Consider the following 20,211-nt stretch of genomic DNA (forward strand, 5'->3'; position numbering starts at 1 on the left):
TAATCTCCTTGCTGTAGACCGTTTTAGTATTTCTGAGGAAAAGGCTGAGATAAGTGTGTTGCATCCTCCTTTTTATTCTGGAAAGATTATTTATTAATATTTATTTATTGATATTTATGATGTATAAAGTGCCATACATTTTCTAGTCACTGGGCGTCCATCGTTATGACACCTGGATGAATGTTTCCTGTGGCAGTCTTCAGAAAACTAATTGTCTGATTTGCAATTGGGAAGCCATTTCCCTCTGGTCATTGTGGTTTAGCTCACAAAGAGCTTTTGCTTCCCGCATGTGTTTTATGCCACACATTTTCTGTCTTAGAGTTACTTTTTCTGTAGTGTACCTTGGCCCCATCTGTTTTCTCCTTCTGACAAATAAATTCTGGGAAATGTTTCCTAGTTTGTTAGAAACTTTTACATTTAGAGGACTTAGGCTCCGTAACAGAGTTTGGTCCAGATAGCCTTTTTGAAGCTCAGAACTTCACTGGAAATAGTTTTTCAAGAAATGTACAAATGCTTCAGGGATCTGATAATGCTTCAGGGATCTGATAATGGATTGTGTAATGGATTCAGGGATCCATGGAAAAGGAAGCTAAACTGTTATGGTGGCAGCTACCCCTTGGGAACACAAATGAGTTTTGGGATTGTCTAGGACAAAATGGGCATGGGCACAATATTGGTACGTATTCTTAATTGTAGGGTCCAATTACATTTTAATCTGGCTTGAGCTCGGGTTAGTCATAGATCACGAGCTCGGTCTTCTATGAGCAATGAAGTATGTAGTCCTTGCAAACAATAGACTGCAACTTTCTAAGTATAAACAAATTAGTCATTAGTAAGACTCTGTAGCTGGCAATTAAACATGAAGAATATACAGTAACTAACATAATAAGCTTATTGGTGAAAGTTTTTGTTAAAGTAGAGCTATTAAGTTCTTTTTTAAATCTTGTGTGTATCCCTGGGGTGCTTGAATTTAGGTACAATAAATGGATAGGCAAATGGTTTGAAATTTAGTTAAGAAAATAGCAAACAACTACTATTAGACAGTACGGGTGACAGCCACTGTGTTAGTCACACTCAGGGCCCATTGAAATAAATGGACAAGTTTACTCTTGAGTATGACTCACATTGGCTGGCACCCTGTTCACTCTGTGTTTAATATACACGAACTTTGTTTTTGAAAAATCATTTAGCATTATGAGAATATTGCTGATCATTCTAACCTTAAACTTAGGTGTACAGTGGTACCTCGGTTTAAGTACACAATTGGTTCTGGAAGTCTGTACTTAACCTGAAGTGTACTTAACCTGAAGCGAACTTTCCCATTGAAAGTAATGGAAAGTGGATTAATCTGTTCCAGATGGTCCGTGGAGTACTTAAACTGAAGCGTACTTAACCCAAAGTATGAGTGTAATTGGTTCTGGAAGTCCGTACTTAACCTGAAGCGTACTTAACCTGAAGCAAACTTTCCCATTGAAAGTAATGGAAAGTGGATTAATCCATTCCAGACGGGTCCGCGGAGTACTTAAACTGAAAGTACTCAAACCGAAGCGTACTTAAACCGAGGTAGTTACCAGACTAAGATTTCACTATCAATGGTAGTATGTTGAATATCTTCTCCAGGTCCATTGCTTCTGTTGCACATTGCTTAGTTGTCTAACCCAAAAACAAACCCAATGTGCAGGAGTTGCCATCTTGAATTCAGGGGCGTCTATGTGACATACATAAATTAAACAGTGTTTCAACAATGCCATGCTTCCTCCACCCCACCCCACCCCACCCCACCCCAGTAGCCAAGGGTATCAATGCCATGAGAGTGCTGGAAATTCTGTGCTTCAGATCTCCAAGCCCCATAAACAGCTACATTTTCTTGCGGCAAAACTCTGCACTAGTTCTCCAGGAAGGAGGGGATTTGGGTCTATAAGGAGAGATGGGAGTGTGATAATCTGCTGAGGACTCCTTTTTGCCACAACTTGGTTTAGGGCAGGGGTGGCCAACTCCCAAGAGACTGCGATCTACTCACAGAGTTAAAAACTGGCAGTGATCTACCCCCTTTTTTGGGGTCCAGTCAAAATTGTTGAGCTTTTTTTTAGGAAGGAGGAAGGCACATTTTGGGGTGGTTCAGGTCAAAGTTGTTGGGTTTTCAGGGAGGAGGTAAAATTTTGAGCTTTTTTTTAGGGGAGCCACAGTTGTTCAGCTTCTGTGGGGGGGATCCAATGATTTACTAGGGATATACTGCAGATGTCCAGTGATCTACCAGTAGATCACGATCTACCTGTTGGACATGCCTGGTTTAGGGGAACTGTTGGTCTGAAAAGAAGTGTGCAGCCCACATTGGATGGGATTGCAAATGCTGGTTCACATTTTACAGTTGAGAGGTGCTCTACTTTTTACCACAGCCACCTTTTTGCGACTTCTTATTGCTAGATTGGCAGTTTTAAATTTGTTTTTTATGTAATTGCTTTTTATGATTTATTTTGTAAGCTGCTTTGAATTTTTTCCTTAGGAAAAGTGGGGTGCACACTTTAAAAATAAACGATTTGGCAGCTGGCCAATGAAGAACATCAGAACTGAGCCAATATATGTCTGGAATTTGATGTTAAAGTGAAAGAAGTTATATTTTAATCTACCAGTAAAGATAGTTACCCATACTTTATGGTTTCCTTGAGTCCTCTGCATTCCACTCTTAGTGACAGCTGTTCAGTAGTCCAAATTCATTTGTAAAAGAATGTGAGCTGAGCATGGCTATTGGGCTATTAACTTTTGCTCAAAGGTCGATTTAGAGCCAAGAAAGAGAAACTTGGAAGTACCGGTAGTGCAGGGAGCATTAATGAAGCAGGAAAGGGTCATGAAAAGTTTACAGCAGGCATTAAACAAAGATATTCATAACCTCCAAAGGTTCTGTCCAAACCTTTAATTGTTTCATAGCAGAATGAATGTGGCCGTTTTATTGAATAATACTTAAAAGTGGAAGAGAGATTTTTGTTTTAAATTGAGAGGTAGCTTGCAGACCTGTAAACTAGACACATCAGCCAGTTTATAAGGGCTGCTTCACACTTCATGCAACAGTCATGACTTGCCGCAGCTACAATGGTGTTCTCTCGGTGTTTCCTCCAGTAAACACATGAAGGCTAGATACACATCCCTAAAAGCTAAAGGAACATCAGTTGGCTGTATCTCCAAGAAACGTGGAATTTTGTTGGAGCCCTCCCCAAAAGTGTTTGTTGCATAAAGTGTTGAACAGCATTTAGTTCTGCTGAATTCAGTGTAGCAAGTGTGAGTTTGTATACACACATGTAACATATGCACACAAGTACAGTCATACCTTGGAAGCCGAACGCCTTGGCACTCAAACGTATTGGCTCCCGAACACTGCAAACCCATAGGTGCGTGTTCCAGTTTGCAAACGTTCTTTTGGAACCTGAACATCCAGTGTGGCTTCCTGCAGCCAATCGGAAGCCACGCCTTGGTTTCCGGACGTTTTGGAAGTCGAACAGACTTCCGGAACGGATTCCGTTCGGCTTCCAAGGTACAACTGTAATGTATCTCCTCACAATCTCCACTTAGGAGTCCTTCCTTGTAGCCTTTTGTTTTTATTTAGTTGCAGCTATTTTCCTTTTTGAGATGACCAGAGAGGGGAGGAAATCTGCATGCTTTTAGTACAAGAGAGAATTTATTGCAGCCTCCAGGGAGGTTTGCAAGTGACGCTGTGGGATTGGTTTCATTTGATGCAGCCTGATGGCATATAGACAAAGTGTTTGCATCTGTGCGCCTAACCATGTGCTCCCTCAACCATTGCCCTTCTTGGCTTAATGTGGTTGTTGTTGTTGTTGTTTAGTCGTTTAATGTGGTAGCACCTGCCATCTTTTTACAGTCTTTTTGGCACCTACTGAAGACCTTTTAACAAGCTTTTAAAATGGAGGTTGTCATTCCAGTTTTTATCTGCATTAGATTATGTATGTAAATAATGTGTGTGTGTGTCATTCAATCACTTTGTGATGCTTCATGGGAAGCTATTAATAAATAAATGTAGCTTTACGTGTAACAGTGCTGCAGTTTTTTGTTTAACTGCACCTGCCAAGATTCCTCATCTGCATGAGTTCAGGAACCCTGTCTTCCTTTGCAGCTGGATACTCTCTTTTCTGAACTTCCCTTTCTTTAGGTGTTTCATTTAGTGCACAGATGGGGAGGAAGGATGGCTTGTGAATTATAAGGCAGAAGGGGAAAGTGGGAGTTCATAGACTTATTCTTGACTTCAGAGGTTTCCTGTGGAATAAAATGAGTCACTAAATCTCTTCTTTAAATGGGTGGTTCCTGTCTGCTTGCCAGAAACTTGGTCAAGGGTTAATTCAGGGATACTCACTGGGCACTGTGACATCTTTTGACTGGTGGGGCCACCTCCTTCCTGGCTGAGGGTTGTGTTCAGGCCCCTGCTTTGAAAGAATCAGCACCAGGTTCATACAAGTACTGTGCAGTATTTAAGTCTGACACTGAATCCACAGATTGTTGGCTTCTTCTAAGCTTTTTGCTTTCAGACAGAATCAAGTGATATTTAAATGAGTGAGAGCTTCAAGTTCTTACGGTGGTGGTGAGGTGAATAGACACTGAAAGATGATGTTTAAACGCTGAACACTAAATTGCTTTGTTCTGTTCTTGCAGTCTGAAATATTGGTCTGTAAGAAGGAGGAGTAAGTACTAATAGCATGAACGGTAACATTTTGAAGAGTACATGATCATATTTTGGGGAGAAAGAATCATTTCTGCTCTGTCAGTCTGTGGTTTCGTCACTTCAGTATTGCCTCAATGAGTAAGCCTAGAATGACCAAATCATGCTGAGTAATGCAGGACCAGAAATAGAGCGTGTGAATTGCCTTATATGGAAAGGCTTTTGCTGCAATCACAAAGCAATGCCATCCAGAGGTTTTGGTTTTTGTTGTTTTTGTTGTTGTTGGGACTTGGCTGATAATTTTTCTATAAAGTTTAAACACAGGGGTCATAACCCAGCCAGAGTTAAGCACTTTCAGATCTGCTGAGTTCAACGAAGGTGGCATATACTGAACCTAAAAATATTCAACTCTGGCTAGATCAGGAATCTGGACCAAGGTTCATTCTGAGTGTGCAGAGAGCAGTTCACCTTTGAAAAAACCCAGAGAAGACAGATATGTTTTTGAACATAGTGCGCTGTTGGAGTTTTCCTGTTTTTGTGAAATCTGCCACAGGATTGTTTCTCACAGTTATAGAATATTGTTGCTATTCACATTTTGAGACACTGTTAATCCTCAAAGGAAAAGTTAGTGAGGATGCATTGGATAATTGGATAGTGAACGTCACAGCTGCTTTACCTTCCTGCAGCACTATCCTGCTCTCTGAAATAACTATGGTGGGAAGGAGAACCCCGCACCAAATCTGAACTGGGAGCAGAACCCCATTCTCATGCCTTGTGTCATTGAGCCACTTACATCAGTGATACTGGATCTCGTTTTTTCATTGTTACCAAGTTATCACTGTAAGTTGGCTTCAAATCAGACCAGAGTAAAAGCTTGCAATTAAAGGTAACTAACTGTAGTTTTCTATATTTGTCTTTTGTTAGAACCCAGTTTATAGTTACCGGTACTTGATTTAGAAAAGTTGTATGAGCTAAACGTTTGTAACTGTAGTGAACAGCAAGGCTGCCCACAAAGCGACACAGGCATAATTCTCCTGCATGCTTTGTCATTGTGAGTTAATTGCATTTCACTCAGCAGGTAGTTTGTACATTCATGGTCTAAGAGAGTCAGCAAAATAAGCTACCCGTGTTTCTCCGAAAATAAGACACCGTCTAATATTTATTTTTCCTCAAAAACAAAACAAAACACTATGGCTTATTCTCAGGGGATGTCTTATTTTTTTCCTCCTCCTCCTGCCGCGGCCGGCATTGCTGCTGCGCCTATCACTATGTCTTATTTTCGGGGTATGGCTTATATTCCTTGAATGCTTAAAAATCCTGCTATGGCTTATTTTATGACTACGTCTTAAAATAGGAGAAACAGGGTAGGTTGACCTTTAATCACCTCATTTGGAGCTTACCTTTTAAATTTTGAAATTTATACCTACGGTGAGTGTTTTAAACATTTGCACTGTGACTTTGGGAAATTTTCACATAGTTTGTAAACAAAAGCAGAACAGTATTCTAAAATTAGTTCATATGGTTCTTTTAAAGAGGCAAATACACCAAATGAACATCCCTATGTATGTGTCTTGCTGAACACAATGCAGTTTAGTACGTAATGTTTATTGGCTGTTCGGACAAATAAAGAAAAATATGGAATGGGAACTTGAATTCTTCATGTATAGAAGACCTTTTTCTAAAGGGTTCTTAGTTGATAGAGTATATGAAAAGAAAAGTGTGAATAAGTTTGAAATGATCTGGAATTGCTTTGAATTTCTGGGAAGAGCAAGTAATTTGGTGGTGTTTTAGTGTTTAGAGTTTCACAATCCAGACTTCGAGCTTTCTCGGTTTTTGCTCTTTGATTATTATTTTTAAGAGAAGAAGGAACAATTATAACGAGCAATAGTTTATGATGCATATGACTATTCAGTCTTACGCTATAAAATCATGATATCATCCTCTAGTTTGTCATTTCCACAAAGCTTGTCTGGTCAGTTTTCCTACAGTTGGACTGTATAGTAAAATTAGCAAAACACTTCCATTGGGCACAGTCAAGTTAACAAATGTTGGGTACAAAAACATATCATTAAACCAGTGATTTTTTCTGGGGGTACGCAGGGGTACGCATACCCCTTAAACATTTTGTGAATCTCTGTACTTTTGTCCATCTACTGTATTTATTTTCCCCAATTTGAACTATTTAAATTGTTATTTTCTTGAGTGTTTTTTTAAAGAAAAAAAGCACTGCATTAAACTATAATTAAAGTATCTGCTACTAGATGTTTAAAATACACTATTTGGCATTTCTAGCTTTCTGGGCAAGTTGACTGGCTAGAATTTATTACTGTATTTCATAATTTCAAGTGGTGGGTAGGTAGCAGTTAGTATGGGTTGTTAGATTGAATTCCTATTCTTGAGTTCTGACTAATGTAATTACATTGCAATTGGCTCAAAGCCAAATATTTATCCGAAAGTACAGTTGCATTTCTTCCTGCTGAAAACTGATCTAATTTCCACAGTAATTGAGTCATATCTTTTGCTCTCATGCTTCTTTCCCCTTCCTTTGAAAGGTGAAGTCATATGTACTTTGAGTATCTAGTCTATAAAATCTCCTAGGAAGTATATAATTTATAAATAGTAGTAGAAGAAGGCTGTAGCTGAAGAGTTGGTTGGATTAATCCTCCACTCGCTCCTTTTGTCCTCTTGGGGTTCATGAGTCATACCACTTGCAATGGCAATAGAAGCCACGGGTACAGAATTCTGTGATCAGAATATAAACTCTATACCTAGCAGCTTGTGCCCTATGGCCCACATAGCCAAGCCTGCTTCCTTCCTTCCTGCCAGTGGGGCTATAGCTAGTCTTACTTTCTCCTTGACTCCTTGACTCCTTTCCTCACCTCATCCTTCAGCTCCCATTTCCCACACCATAGAATTATAGAGTTGGAAGGGACCCCAAGGATCATCTAATCCAATCCCCTGCAATGCAGAAATATTCAGGTGGCCTAGGTAGGGTAAAAAGGTAAAGGACCTCTGGATGGTTAAGTCCAGTCAAAGGCGACTATGGGGTTGCGGCGCTCTTCTCGCTTTCAGGCCAAAGGAACCGGCATTCTTCCACAGACAGCTTTCCGGGGCATGTGGCCAGCATTACTAAACCACTGTTGGTACAATGAAACACTGTGATGGAAACCAGAGCGCACGGAAACGCCTTTTACCTTCCCACCGCAGTGGTACCTATTTATCTACTGTACTTGCACTGCTAAGTTGGCAGGAGCTGGGACAGAGCAACGGGAGCTCACCCTGTCACGGGGATTCAAACCGCCGACCTTCTGATCAGCAAGCCCAAGAAGCTCAATGGTTTAGACCACAGCACCACCTGTATCCCCACCCATGGCCTATGTTGGGATTGAACCCACGACCTTGGCGTTATCAGCACCGTGCTCTAACCACAAAGCTAACTGGTGTCATTATTCTTCATATTTCTGCTTTTCAAGCTGCCATCTGCTTCTTAGCTTCTCATCCCACCCCCAGTGGACCATTCCAGGTGAAAAGTGTTGAAAGATTTCTCCAGTCCCTTTTCATTAGCCGCCTTTTGCTCCTATTTCCTCAGCTGTTTATATTAAACCTTGTTCTATATCTAGCGGTTCAAGTTCCCCCTTTTGGCCAGTCACTTGCCTACAGTGTACCAAACTTCCTTCAACTTCCTTGGCTTTGACATCTCCATCTCTTAGCTTCCCTGTATTCTGGAACATCTTCCCTGTCCTCAGCCTGTTTGTGTTTGTTTAGATTCCAGCTAAAAAGACAACTGTCCATTGCACAGAAGTGGATTTTAAACTTACTTAGTTTCCTAAGCAATTGAATGTTTTGTGTCATCCCACCTGCTCAGCTAATCAGTGTCAAGAGTCTTCACCAGCCGTGTAGATTTTATTGAAGCAGCGACAGAACAAATGGGGGGGTGTGTGTGCGTTGTTAAGGATCCTTTTGTGCAAAAATAAAACGGCTTAAAGGAAAATAAAATGGCTTTGGAAACTGAATTGGATCTTCAAAAGCTGGCTTGAAAAAATGTTCACAAATAAGTCAGAACTGTTTTGTTTTGTTTAGGTTGTGGACCAGATTTTTGGCAGCTAGTGTTTAAAAATTCTTAGGAGATATATTTTGTAATAGTGATAATCCCGTAAAGTGTTGGTTACAAAAAACTAAAATAGAAGTATCTGCCTTTGGATATTTAAAATGTTTAGTTTGGTGTGGTTTTTAACATTAATATTTCGTAAATTGAAGAGGTGTAAAGAGATAGGGGTTTGTATGGGTGTTAGACTAATAATATGTATTTGAAAAGCTAGATACAATACAGTGAAGCAATGCCCTTTTAAGCCTTACTTCTAAGAGTGCAATCCTATGTAGATTCTTATTCACCCTGTTTAAGTCCAGTGCAACTTGTTCCCATGTGAATGTGCTTGGGATTGCACTCTTAAATTTTGTAAAACTCCTTAGAAGCAGGGCATTAGAGACATCTGTTTAATTAAGATTCTGACTAGAGAGTATAACGTGCATTTCAGTTTCTTCCATTGAATTCACTGGAATGTTAAAGTGATGACCTTGGGCTGCATTATGCCCTGTGGTTTTAGAGTACTGGAGAGGTCGTGAATGGGCACACAGCCAGATTTTTCTTCCCTGTGAAAGCAATGTCTCCTTCTAAGTTGTTGTTGTTGTTAATATTTACAGTCACTGTCTGGTAATGTTCACCCCCCTGACTCAACTGTCCGGAGAGTAGCATAGTTATACTAACTGTGTTACTGGTAGAACTATAAACATATCAGTTCAGGTGCTGCCCTTGGGACAGTGGCAAGAGAACTTTGGCAGTGGGTAGTCGAAATTCTGGTAAGGAGTCTTTTGAAGACCACCCTGATTACGCACACTGGGGCAGCCGGCATTCAGACTTTTATTTACTTAGTTTCACAACAGGAAATGTGATCTTGTTACAGGGGTTGGGTTTTTTTTGTCTGTGAACTGCATGCACTCCTGATTCTGCGGTACTCAAGTGTTTTACATGCATAGCTAGCAGAACCTCTAAGGTGTGTAATTTGCTAAGAGTGCTGGGAACTATAGCTATATGAGAGGTAAACTACAGTTCCCAGGGGAGAGGGACTTAAAATATCTGGTATGCACCCAGTCCTGGTTCCCCGTTTCGAGAAGGGTAGCCATGTTAGGCTGCTGAAGCAAAAAGAACAAATGAGTCTTGTGGCACCATAAAAAACTAATCATAGAAAGCAAACAAAATGAATGTGATAGGCTTTATGGCGCCACAAGACTCTTTGTTCTAGTTCCCCACATTTTTTATGAAACAAGTTTTTATCAGGAGACCTTTAACCTAACGTGCCTATCATTTGTTGTTCAGGATTATGGAGGCAGCCAGTGACTCAGTCGGAGCTGAAACTTCGGGTGTGGCGAGCTGCCATCACAACTTGTGGCAGTGGTCTGGCATGCAAGCCACGCAAAAGCTATTGCACTGCACAGTTAGTGACCTTCCTGTATGTCAGCATTAAGGTTTGGGTGTTTGTTTGCAGTGGTGAGCGCTCCTCTCTGGCTTTCTAAAGTGAACCAAGTTCATCAGATGAGATTTCTTAACAAAACACATATTGAAAGTGGCTCTCCCTTCCCTTGTAAATAACGGCATGTCCTATGCTTCATTCCCTCTCACCTCCAACCCACAGAGAGATTACTTTGCTAGGAAGGGGTAGGAACTGAATTTGCTGCCAGGAAGCTTGGACGATGACACATTCGTGCAGTCTGGCACAAGCCATTGCTGAGATCTGATACTCTAATAGCCACCAACACTGCAGCTGATCCCGTTAATACATGTTCTTACTGCAGGACTTTGGATTATAGTACTCCCTCCCTTCTGGACACTATTTCTCATGGATTATACTGGCTGTGTACTTGTCTACATGTTTTGTTATGGAGCCCTGCTCTTTTTCTATAGATATCATATGCACAGAATTGGCATGTGTTCAAAAGAAAAACTAGCTGTGCCAGTGTAGGCGGCTATTAGAGTGCCAGTGTCTCATAATGATCAAAAGGGGCAAATGCATCTAATAAGTAGCTAAACAACAACTAGAAACAAGCAAGACAGAAAAAGTGGCTGGGTGATAGATGCACATAAAACAAGCAACAATTTTAATATCATTTTAATTGTGCGTTCCCCCTTTCTTAATCCAGTGTAGATTCTGCAGAGTGGAAATATAATTGTCCAGGTAGATTTCTGTCAATCCTATTAATCCAACATTATTTGTGTTTAAGTGTTACCGCCTAATTAAAAGTCAGCCTGGTTTCGGCCCTCCAGATGTTTTGGATTACAATTCCCATCTTCCCCAACCACTGGTCCTGTTAGCTAGGGATCATGGGAGTTGTAGGCCAAAACATCTGGAGGGCCGCAGTTTGGGGATGCCTGGCTTGGACAAAACTTCAGTTTATTAGCCCACATCCAATCTGTTACTAATCTTGGATGCCCATTAAGAATCTCCCCCTTGACTGAATTGGACATCTCAGTAAGGCTATGGCTTTTGAAGACAGCTCTGTAATTCAGTAGGTTTACAACATACAAAGTGTTAGTATTACTGGGGGTGAAGCCGTAACAGAATGCACTATTGTGAATATAGTGATGAAAAAATATTTTCAAAGCCTTAAGTGATTTACACCTTACTGTAAACTGCAAAAGGGTGAAAGTACCAACTCAGACTGATAATGTCTTAGTGCTGTAGTTTGGTTTTAGGAGTTGGGATTTTTTGTCTTTTCTACTCGGAGCCAGACTTGGTATTGTTATTGTTTTTCTGTGTTTTTTCTGCTTGCTTACACAAGATGCAAGAATCTTGTTTATTACTTCATAGAGTTTGGCTGTAACAGTGCATCTACGCACGTAACTATCAGTAAACATTTTAGTATTTGGCACCATTTCAGATATAACCTTGAAATCTGTTCAGGAATTGCATTTTAGCCACTCATATGCCATTGCAGAGGCTGTCATGTGCTTCTGTGGTCAGGCTTTGGCTAAACATGATGATCAAAGTCTTGACGATTCATTGGAAGGCAGCCAGTCTTAGGATTGTTAAAACCCTGTGACTCAGTTGCTTCTTTGAACTCTTGTTCTGGGCTGTGCAGTCGAGTCCAAAAGTGAGGAACAATACTTTTTGGATTAGCCAAAGAAAGGGGATTTGATTTTTATATATATATAGTATCTTTCTTCTGCTTTTGAATCACTTATATTCTCATATCACTGCAGATTTCCAACACAGAGACATCTTCTGTAGATGTATTTAGAGCTTAGAATTTAGAAGAAATTACATAATATTTTGAAAAATGCCTTTGAAATATTTGAGTTCTGAAAAGGTCCTTTGCAGCATGGGACCAGAGAATAAACTAGGGATAGTAACTAGTGGTGGAACCTCCACGTGATGTTGGAAATACAACTCCCATGGCCATTGGCCACCCTGTCTGGAGTTGACAGAAGTTAAGAGTCCAACATCTAGAGGGCCACACAGCTTTCCCATCCCTGGAATAAACACTGATGAGCATTACTTTGAATCAGTTTTAGCACCTTCGTTTTCTGAAGGAACACGGATTTAAATTTGGGGGGGGATGGGTATATTAGAACTTGAATATTGAAAAGATAAGTAGAAACAAACTTGATATGATAATAAAGTGCTCTTAGCATGATTTGCCACATTTACCCCAAACCTTAAAAAGGAAAGGAAGTAGTATTTCTGCTTTGGGTTGTGAAGGGGAGGAAAAGGTGAGGAATTCAGTGTACAGTATATAGAAATGTACCTGGGACTTTAATGCTACCATTTGTTTGGAGAGCTTGATTGTGCTGCCTGGATTGTGCCTGTGAGCAAGTAGAGATGCAGGAACTCACACCACATAGCACATCCCCTGCTCCCTGATGAGAAGTGGGGAGGGGAGTGCTGGACTACGACTTTAGAGACTTGGATTCAAATTCCCACTCAGCCAATCGGAAGCTGCAGAAGCCACGCCGGATGTTCAGCTTCCAAAAATCGTTCGAAAACTGGAACAGCCACTTCCAGTTTTCAGTTGTTCGGGAGCCAAAACGTACGAGGTCCAAGGTGTTCGGCATCCAAGGTATAACTGTAAACTATTTTTTTAAAGATGACATCATTCCATTCCTCTTAATTGATACTGGCACAAGCAGATGTGGGCAGATGAGATAGTGGGGATCACAACCCTAATTTTACAGAGGAGCAACTGAAGAATAAAACACTTCGTACATTCATGTTGTAGAACTATTGCTATTGATTATAATGTTGACATCGTCCCTTCTTATTTTTTAAGGTAGTGAAACAGGTAGATCTTAAACAGAAGTCAAATTTCTTTGGTAATTTCCCTTTGTAACACATTTGAAAATGAAAATGTCTGTGGTTATGAACTGGAATAGCTGTTAAACTGAAAATTTATGTCTATAAACCCAACATTCCCAATAGTTTTTGCTGCTTTATTACTGTACTGTGAAATCATTTTTTCTTACCAGCTTAGTAAGATCTTACCACAGATCAAAGACCATTTGAACAGATGGATTTTCTGAACAACCATCACCAGTGTTAATCAGAAAACATTGTTGATTTGTAGAAAAATAACCAGTTGGCTTTTCTTTACAGTGCTTGAAAGAGCTCAGTGAAAATGTCTGGCAAAACACCCGGCACAACAAACAACATAGCTCAGGCCAGAAGAACTGTTCAGCAGTTGAGAATAGAAGCTTCTATAGAAAGAATAAAGGTAAGAAGAACTTATTTATACTCAGTGACCATTGTTTAAAGCAATTCATTTTAGTTTATTTAAATCTGCTTTATAAAGCAAACAATCTTCCTTTCCCCTGCTTTGCCAGAGCACATTATTATTATTATTATTATTATTATTATTATTATTATTATTATTAGAATTTATATACTGCCCTATACCCAGTGATCCCAGGGCGGTTCACAGAATAAAATCAAGATATAAAACCAGAAAAACATGATAAAAATCAAAACAATAACCCAATAGCCCACCGCCCCCCACAAAAAACACATTCTAAAAGGGTGTTGGATGTCAGTAAGATCAACCAAAGGCCAGATTAAAAAGGAACATTTTTGCCTGGCACCTAAAGGTGTATAATGAAGGTGCTAGGTGAACTTCCCTGGGGAGAGCATTCCACAGACGGGGAGCCACTGCAGAGAAGGCCTGTTCTCATCTTGCCACCCTCTGAACCTCTCGAGGAGGGGGCACACGAAAGAAGGCCTCAGAAGATGATCTCAGGGTCCGGGTAGGTTCATATGGAAAGAGGCGGTCCTTGAGGTATTGCAGTCCTGAACTGTTTAAGGCTTTGCAGGTCAAAACCAGCACTTTGAAGTGGGCCCGGAAACTATTTAGTACAGTACAGTCGGACCAGGATCATCGCATCACCACCTACTGTTAAGAACATGTTCCTCTAGGCAGTCCCAGAGAGAAGTGATATCTTTCTCCTCATAAATATTGGGATTGTGTTCACATATGTATGTGTGCCATCAATGTGAATTTAGTGGAGAATTGTACTTAAAAAAGAATGCCACTCTGTGAAAATTGATGTACATACTGAGAAGAAATGTATACCGATTAAGAACACCAAGAAGAGATTTTGTTTATCACCCTGTCAGTGCACAAAATCTCCAATGATACAATGGGGAATATGCAAAACATCTGACCATCAATTGATTCTTTCACATCTTGTTTTATTTGCTGGTTTCTGCTGCTTTTAATTTTTTTTACAAAGGCATGCAGTATTATTCTAAATCCATGTAAGGCTCAATCAACATGAACTTTCATCTGCCTCTCGGGAATTTCCCCCCCACACAAAACGTAAAAATACCACTTCAAAATCTCGTAAGATTTTGCTCGTTGGCTGTTGTTGGCAACCTGCTCCATATTTACTGTGTCCCTTCTCACACATTCCTCAGGTGTCGAAGGCATCAGCAGATCTAATGTGCTACTGTGAGGAGCATGCCAGGAAGGATCCTTTACTAATGGGAATACCTGCTTCGGAAAACCCCTTCAAGGATAAAAAGACCTGCACTATCCTATAGGCTAAGCAGCAAAATGCCTTCAAGACCCTCCCCTGCAACCGAGCAGATCCTTAGAGAAGTAACCCGAAGGTTACCTGGTATCAACCGCATAAAACAGCAACTCATTTCCATTTTGTGTTAAAATGAACTTTTAAGTTTTCTAAAAAGGTCTCTTTTCTTTATACCATTCTAAATGGGGATGCAAGGTTTATAAAGTTACTTCTTGTCAATGGAATGGTTCTAAGAGCATAGTTGGGAATTGGATTATGTTGGCTTTGGGGGTTATAAAGAGAGGGTTGGGTTGGGTTGGGTTTTACTTAAAAGTGCAATGAGTGTTCACAGTTCCAGGTGTGAGGTTGAACAATCAAGACCAAAGTTGCCTGAGCTTCATTTTCCGACTAGTGAGGCAGACCAGCGTAGAGTCCTAATCAAGCTTACTTTTAACATTTTGATTTTATACCAGCATATAGCCTTGTATATGTAATTGGTGTCTGTATCTGTGGTCCGTGCGTATGTTTGTTTTGATATATACACGCATTACCAAGTGCATTCTTTAAGTACGCCCTTCAAAGTTTATTGCTGCATTTATCAATAACTCCTGCAGTTCATGCCTTTTACCATCAAGTATGTCTTAAGCTTTTTCGCAATGTCTTAAGGACTTGTAGACTTGTACTTAGCATAAATTCTTGTTCTCGAAATGATTTTGGAAGGAGACATTTATAGCCTTTGGTTCTTCTGCCTTCTCGCATTTCCTCTGAAATTTAGACTGTCACACATGGATTCTGAAAATTGAGTCTAGATAAGTTTCTCCTTTTTCGTTGTGAATCTGCCACCTAACTTTCCTACGCACTTCCCTGTTGTGTTAATTTTTTGGTAAGCAAGCATCCAGGCTATTTTCTCTCTCTCATTGCTAAATTCATGTCTATCAAATGCCAAATAATATCTACAGAGGAGTAGGAGACTCTGGGTGCAATCCGTGGTGCTATTGCTTCTGCACAAGGCCTATGAAAAACACTGGTGGTTGTGCTGAGGAAATGCTTGAAGGGTTGCAGCAATGCACAGTACTAAATCTCTGATGAATGTAAATGGTATTGAAATGTTTGTGTAGCCTTCGTGTGTTGATGGAATACTGAGTGGAATGAATCAATATCGACTTCTTCTAAGCCCAGGTATGTATCAGTATTCTGTGCGCTGCCAGTCCTTTCATGTTTTTAACTTTGTGGTCTGCCATAGCTGTATATTTGCAGAATGTGTTAAACATTTGGGGTTCAGGGTTGTTCCATGTGCAAGGAGACTTGAGATGCATGGCTAGCAGTGCTCAGGTAGCACAGAAAGCAAAGCCACTCAATATTGTTTTTACAGCAAGGCCCAAAGGTTTCCATCTTCAGCCAAACTAAAGAAAAACCTCCCTAGTTGCAAAGAACTAGAATTCTCACTTTAAACTAACAGGAGTAATAGCTGGTTTGCGGCAGATGGGGGGACGGAACCCAAAAGACCTGACTTTACTGTGACTGGATCCTGAGAAGCTGGCTGCAGAGCCAGCAAAGCAATGTGCCTATTCCACTCCATAATTCTCTGCAATATATTAACTTGAAATTGCAGGAGCAAGGTCTTGCAGATTTCTGCCTAAAGGCAGATTTGGCCTTTATTTCTTTTAGTACTGTTCTATAAACTTTCACGCTGATTTTGCTTGCCATATACTTCAGTCTGCCCTCTCAAAAGGAATGTACCATATGTCTGTTGATAATATTAATTAATTTGACTGCAAATAATCTGTATTTGTGCTACCCATTGTGGCCATTTCCCTTGCTACCCGAAACATAGTTAATGGCTACTTCATCAAGAACCAGGATAACAGGTCCTACGAAACAAATACTCCCGATTACACATTTTGAAATAGCTGCCTTCCTTTCTCCGTTGGTTTATTTCAAAATATAGGGCAGCTTTTGATTTGTGAGATACCCAGATCTGTCTTTCTAAAGGCTGATTTACACATCCATATTATTACATGGGCAGTCTTGCATTTTCTGTAGGCTTGTTCGCATTGAATCAGTCATGCCAGTACAAGCATGGGTCTGGGTCATGACTTTACTGCATACAAAGATCTTTAAAAAGTGTGTCAAATGAGGATGCGGTGTCTTGCCATCTTGATACCCATTCATAGAACTAGTTCAGCACCTACAAATCAATGGGGAAAGCCATAAGTTGTGGTTTTTACCAATTTTTAAAACATACTGATTCGTATGGCTGTGCACAGAAGCTGTGTCTCCGCTACCATGTAATGTGAGTATTGTGTCTGTCTGGCACTTATTCCAAGTAAGCCACTAGCAGCAACTCCATGTCTATTCAGACATAACTTCTGTGGACCTTGCTACAGATAAGTGCATACAGTGGAGAAGTGCATGGGCACAATTGTTATGTAACTGTTCCCTCAGAGGGTTTGTGTCTTATACTGAACCAAAAGCTGGAAAAAAGTCCTGTATCAGTGTCTTACAATGATGCTAGCTCCTTAAAAAATGCAATTAATCCTAGGAATGTTATTCTCCTTACCCGGAAGCCAAACTATTGCAGTTTTTAACTCATTAAATTAATGCATCATTGTCATTCTTGTTGTTAAACTAGAAAAACAAAAAGATAGTTTTCGATGCATTAATCCATTTGGTACTTTCATATTAAAATGAAGATGCTATGTCATCATTTGCAATCATTTTTAATTGCTTGCATATTAAGTTTAGGTGTTTTAATTTCACAAAGTGCCCCCCCCCCAGTGCTGCATACACTACTACATTGTCACCAGCAACTGCTGCTGTGTATGCTTTATTGGACAATAAATTTGGACACATTCCATTGTTGCAGGCGAGAAATTTAAACTGCGTGCATTCCTCCCTGCCTTCCATTTACACTCCATTTTGCTTGAGATAACCATGTCCTTAAATCTTAAAATCAAAGAATCAAACGCGACACAGTGCCGATAGGACCCGTTTAAAATATCTTCAAATTATTCAGTTCCCAAATATGTAAAGCTTAAATGCTGCATAAGCATTGCATACCTGTTGTCAAAGCCAGTGCCGACACTTGATGACCTAGGCAACTGGCATGGTTCAAGCTGGACAACCATTCTCTCTGTCAGAAAACTCTCAGGCTGGTTAGAGTAAGATTTGCAGGAAAGATGGAAAAGAAGTCTACGGAGGCTGCATTGCCACTGTCCAATGCCTTTCCTATTTTCTAATCTCACATATCCACTCCCACCCCCTAGTTTTCCTTATGCATGCCTAGAGGTGTGTACCCCTAGATGCCAGACCCATTTTCTGAGTTTATTTTGTTTTCCTTGATACCAATGCTATTATAATCTAAGTGTATTTTAAAACCCTTTTCATGTGTTTGGCATGCTCATGTGTTGCAGCACCAGGACAAAATAGCTTGGATCCAAAGGTGCTCTTTCGCACATGGCAGAAGGTGTTTTGTGCTCCTAGATGGGCACTATTTTATACCTCATGCTAAAGAGTTGCGCGAGAAAAGAGTAGACAGGTATAGGATTGTGCGGTGAGTCTGCAATCCTAGACACACTTACTGTGGAGTAAGCACCACTTAATCATAATGGGCCTTACTGCTGAGTAAGTACATAGGATTGCAGGACATACCTAAAGCTGATGGTTCTGTTTGGACTAGCGATTGCATGAGAACTGTTCTAGAACTTATCTCTTGGAACACTCTGTGACCTGCCAGCTCTTACAGCACAGAGCTAGTAGCTGTTATACTTCTGCTCACGGTGCTTTGGATCCAAACCAATATTTTCACCAGCAGTGCTTTAGAACTGTATTATACATAATGTATTTTACTAACTGAAGGAGAGTATTAAAAATGTCATGTTGTAAGCTGTGGGAACACAATTTTAATTAAGTAAAAAATTGTGCCAACTTTGCATTCAGAAATGCCTTTTGACTTTCTCTTTAAAACACATGGTTTGAAAACTTTCACCCCAGTATTGGTTTCTTTTTCAGTCTTGGCCCATTCATAGTTTTTAGTCACAGAACAGCTGTATACACACCACCAAAATACAGCTAGCTGCTTCGGGACACTTCTATCAGATTTTAGGTAATTGCTAAATGCATTGTCACATTTTCCCAGACTTCCAATAATGGCATATTGAAGAGTCAGAACATGCATACATTGCTTTTTTGTGTGTAAAGCAAACTTTGCGATGATGGTTATAATCATAATGCAAAGCGTAGAAAATATTGCCGTCATATGCAATCCCATTTCTCATTCTCCATTTATTTCTGTGGAGCTTGTATGAGGCTCCCATAGACCACAATGGTGCTTAGATAATTGCACCTACTCGAATTCAACAGGGAAAACTGAACCAACCAAAATAATTACTGCTAGACCACTGTGAGGTTTTGAAATTAAAGACTATGATACTTAAACAAGAGTTTTCAACAACTGTACCACTACACTGCGTCTTCATGCTTTGATTAGAAATGCCTCAGAAGTAAAATATTACTCCAGTAAATGCTTTTGGTCTTTTTTTATTTTTTAAAAATTGTAATCTGCTTACTTCTTACAGGCACACTTCTTCTCTGGGTTTTTCTTTGAATTGCTTTCACAAAATATTGCTTGTATTATCTTTGTAATCCTGGATTGACAAGAATAATACCATGATTTGCCTTTGGGGCGGGGGTGGGGGGCGGGAAAGGATTTGTGAAATTATTTTAATAGAGCTAATTTGTTTTGTTTCTTTTGCCTTTCACAAGCAATTGTTCTCTAATAAGGTTGCATACCTTGTGCATCTGCATACAACCTGATCTTTTCTTAAAATATGGCTTCCAGTTGCCATTATTAGAGGGGTTAAAAAAAACCCAACCCTGTAATTAAGATACTTGTTCACAATTAATATAGTACCATGGATATGAAACACTTTAATTAAACATCACTTCTTTTCATACGGTTCTCTGTTTTTCATTGTAGTTCAATTGACTTTAGTTATGCTGGTGGTGACCTGCCTGTGAAGGTGGTATCATATTCTAAGACTGCTGATGTAACACCGTGTTGTGGCATTGTGCTGCAGCTTTATCAGTTGGAAGGGCTGGCTTTCTGTGTTGTGCATGAAGGCCAAATAAGGCCAGTGGAGTTGTGTGTTCAGAATCCTGTGTTCCACTGGACTTCTACAAATTTGACCTGTCGTTTGCTTTGAATCCATGAGATTGTAGGTTCAAAAGAGTCCTTCTGGCTAAAAGGGAAGCTGGTTTCTGTTCCTCAGAGCACATCCTTCCAAGTTCAGCCCCTTTATGTAGACTCCCGGAAGAAATAGCCACATTTGCATCCTGTGTTCCTGAAAGTGCAGTGAACAGGAGGGAAGAATGGCTGAGTGGCATAAAAAGGCCTAGAGCAAAATGAGAGTCATACACAGGAAGGAGCCATTGCATGTATGAGGTTATTGTATCCTCACACAGGTAACTGACCTATTCCTCAAGGTGACTCATT

General features: G+C 40.1%; 1 protein-coding gene across 2 annotated transcripts in view; it reads left to right on the forward strand.

The window, feature by feature from the left end:
* The window catches only part of GNG12 (G protein subunit gamma 12), a 41,665-nt gene extending 21,989 nt beyond the window's left edge, over positions 1 to 19,676 (forward strand). For both annotated transcript variants that reach the window (XM_035121633.2, XM_035121634.2), the window contains exons 3-4: positions 13,309 to 13,426; positions 14,623 to 19,676. In XM_035121633.2, coding sequence (XP_034977524.1) covers positions 13,331 to 13,426; positions 14,623 to 14,748 — 222 coding nt within the window. In that variant the 5' untranslated portion in view covers positions 13,309 to 13,330 and the 3' untranslated portion in view covers positions 14,749 to 19,676. The remainder of the gene's footprint in view (positions 1 to 13,308; positions 13,427 to 14,622) is intronic.
* Positions 19,677 to 20,211: the final 535 nt, after the last annotated feature.

The sequence above is a fragment of the Zootoca vivipara genome, chromosome 7 (assembly GCF_963506605.1).
Source record: "Zootoca vivipara chromosome 7, rZooViv1.1, whole genome shotgun sequence".
In the NCBI taxonomy this organism is placed as follows: Eukaryota; Metazoa; Chordata; class Lepidosauria; order Squamata; family Lacertidae; genus Zootoca; species Zootoca vivipara.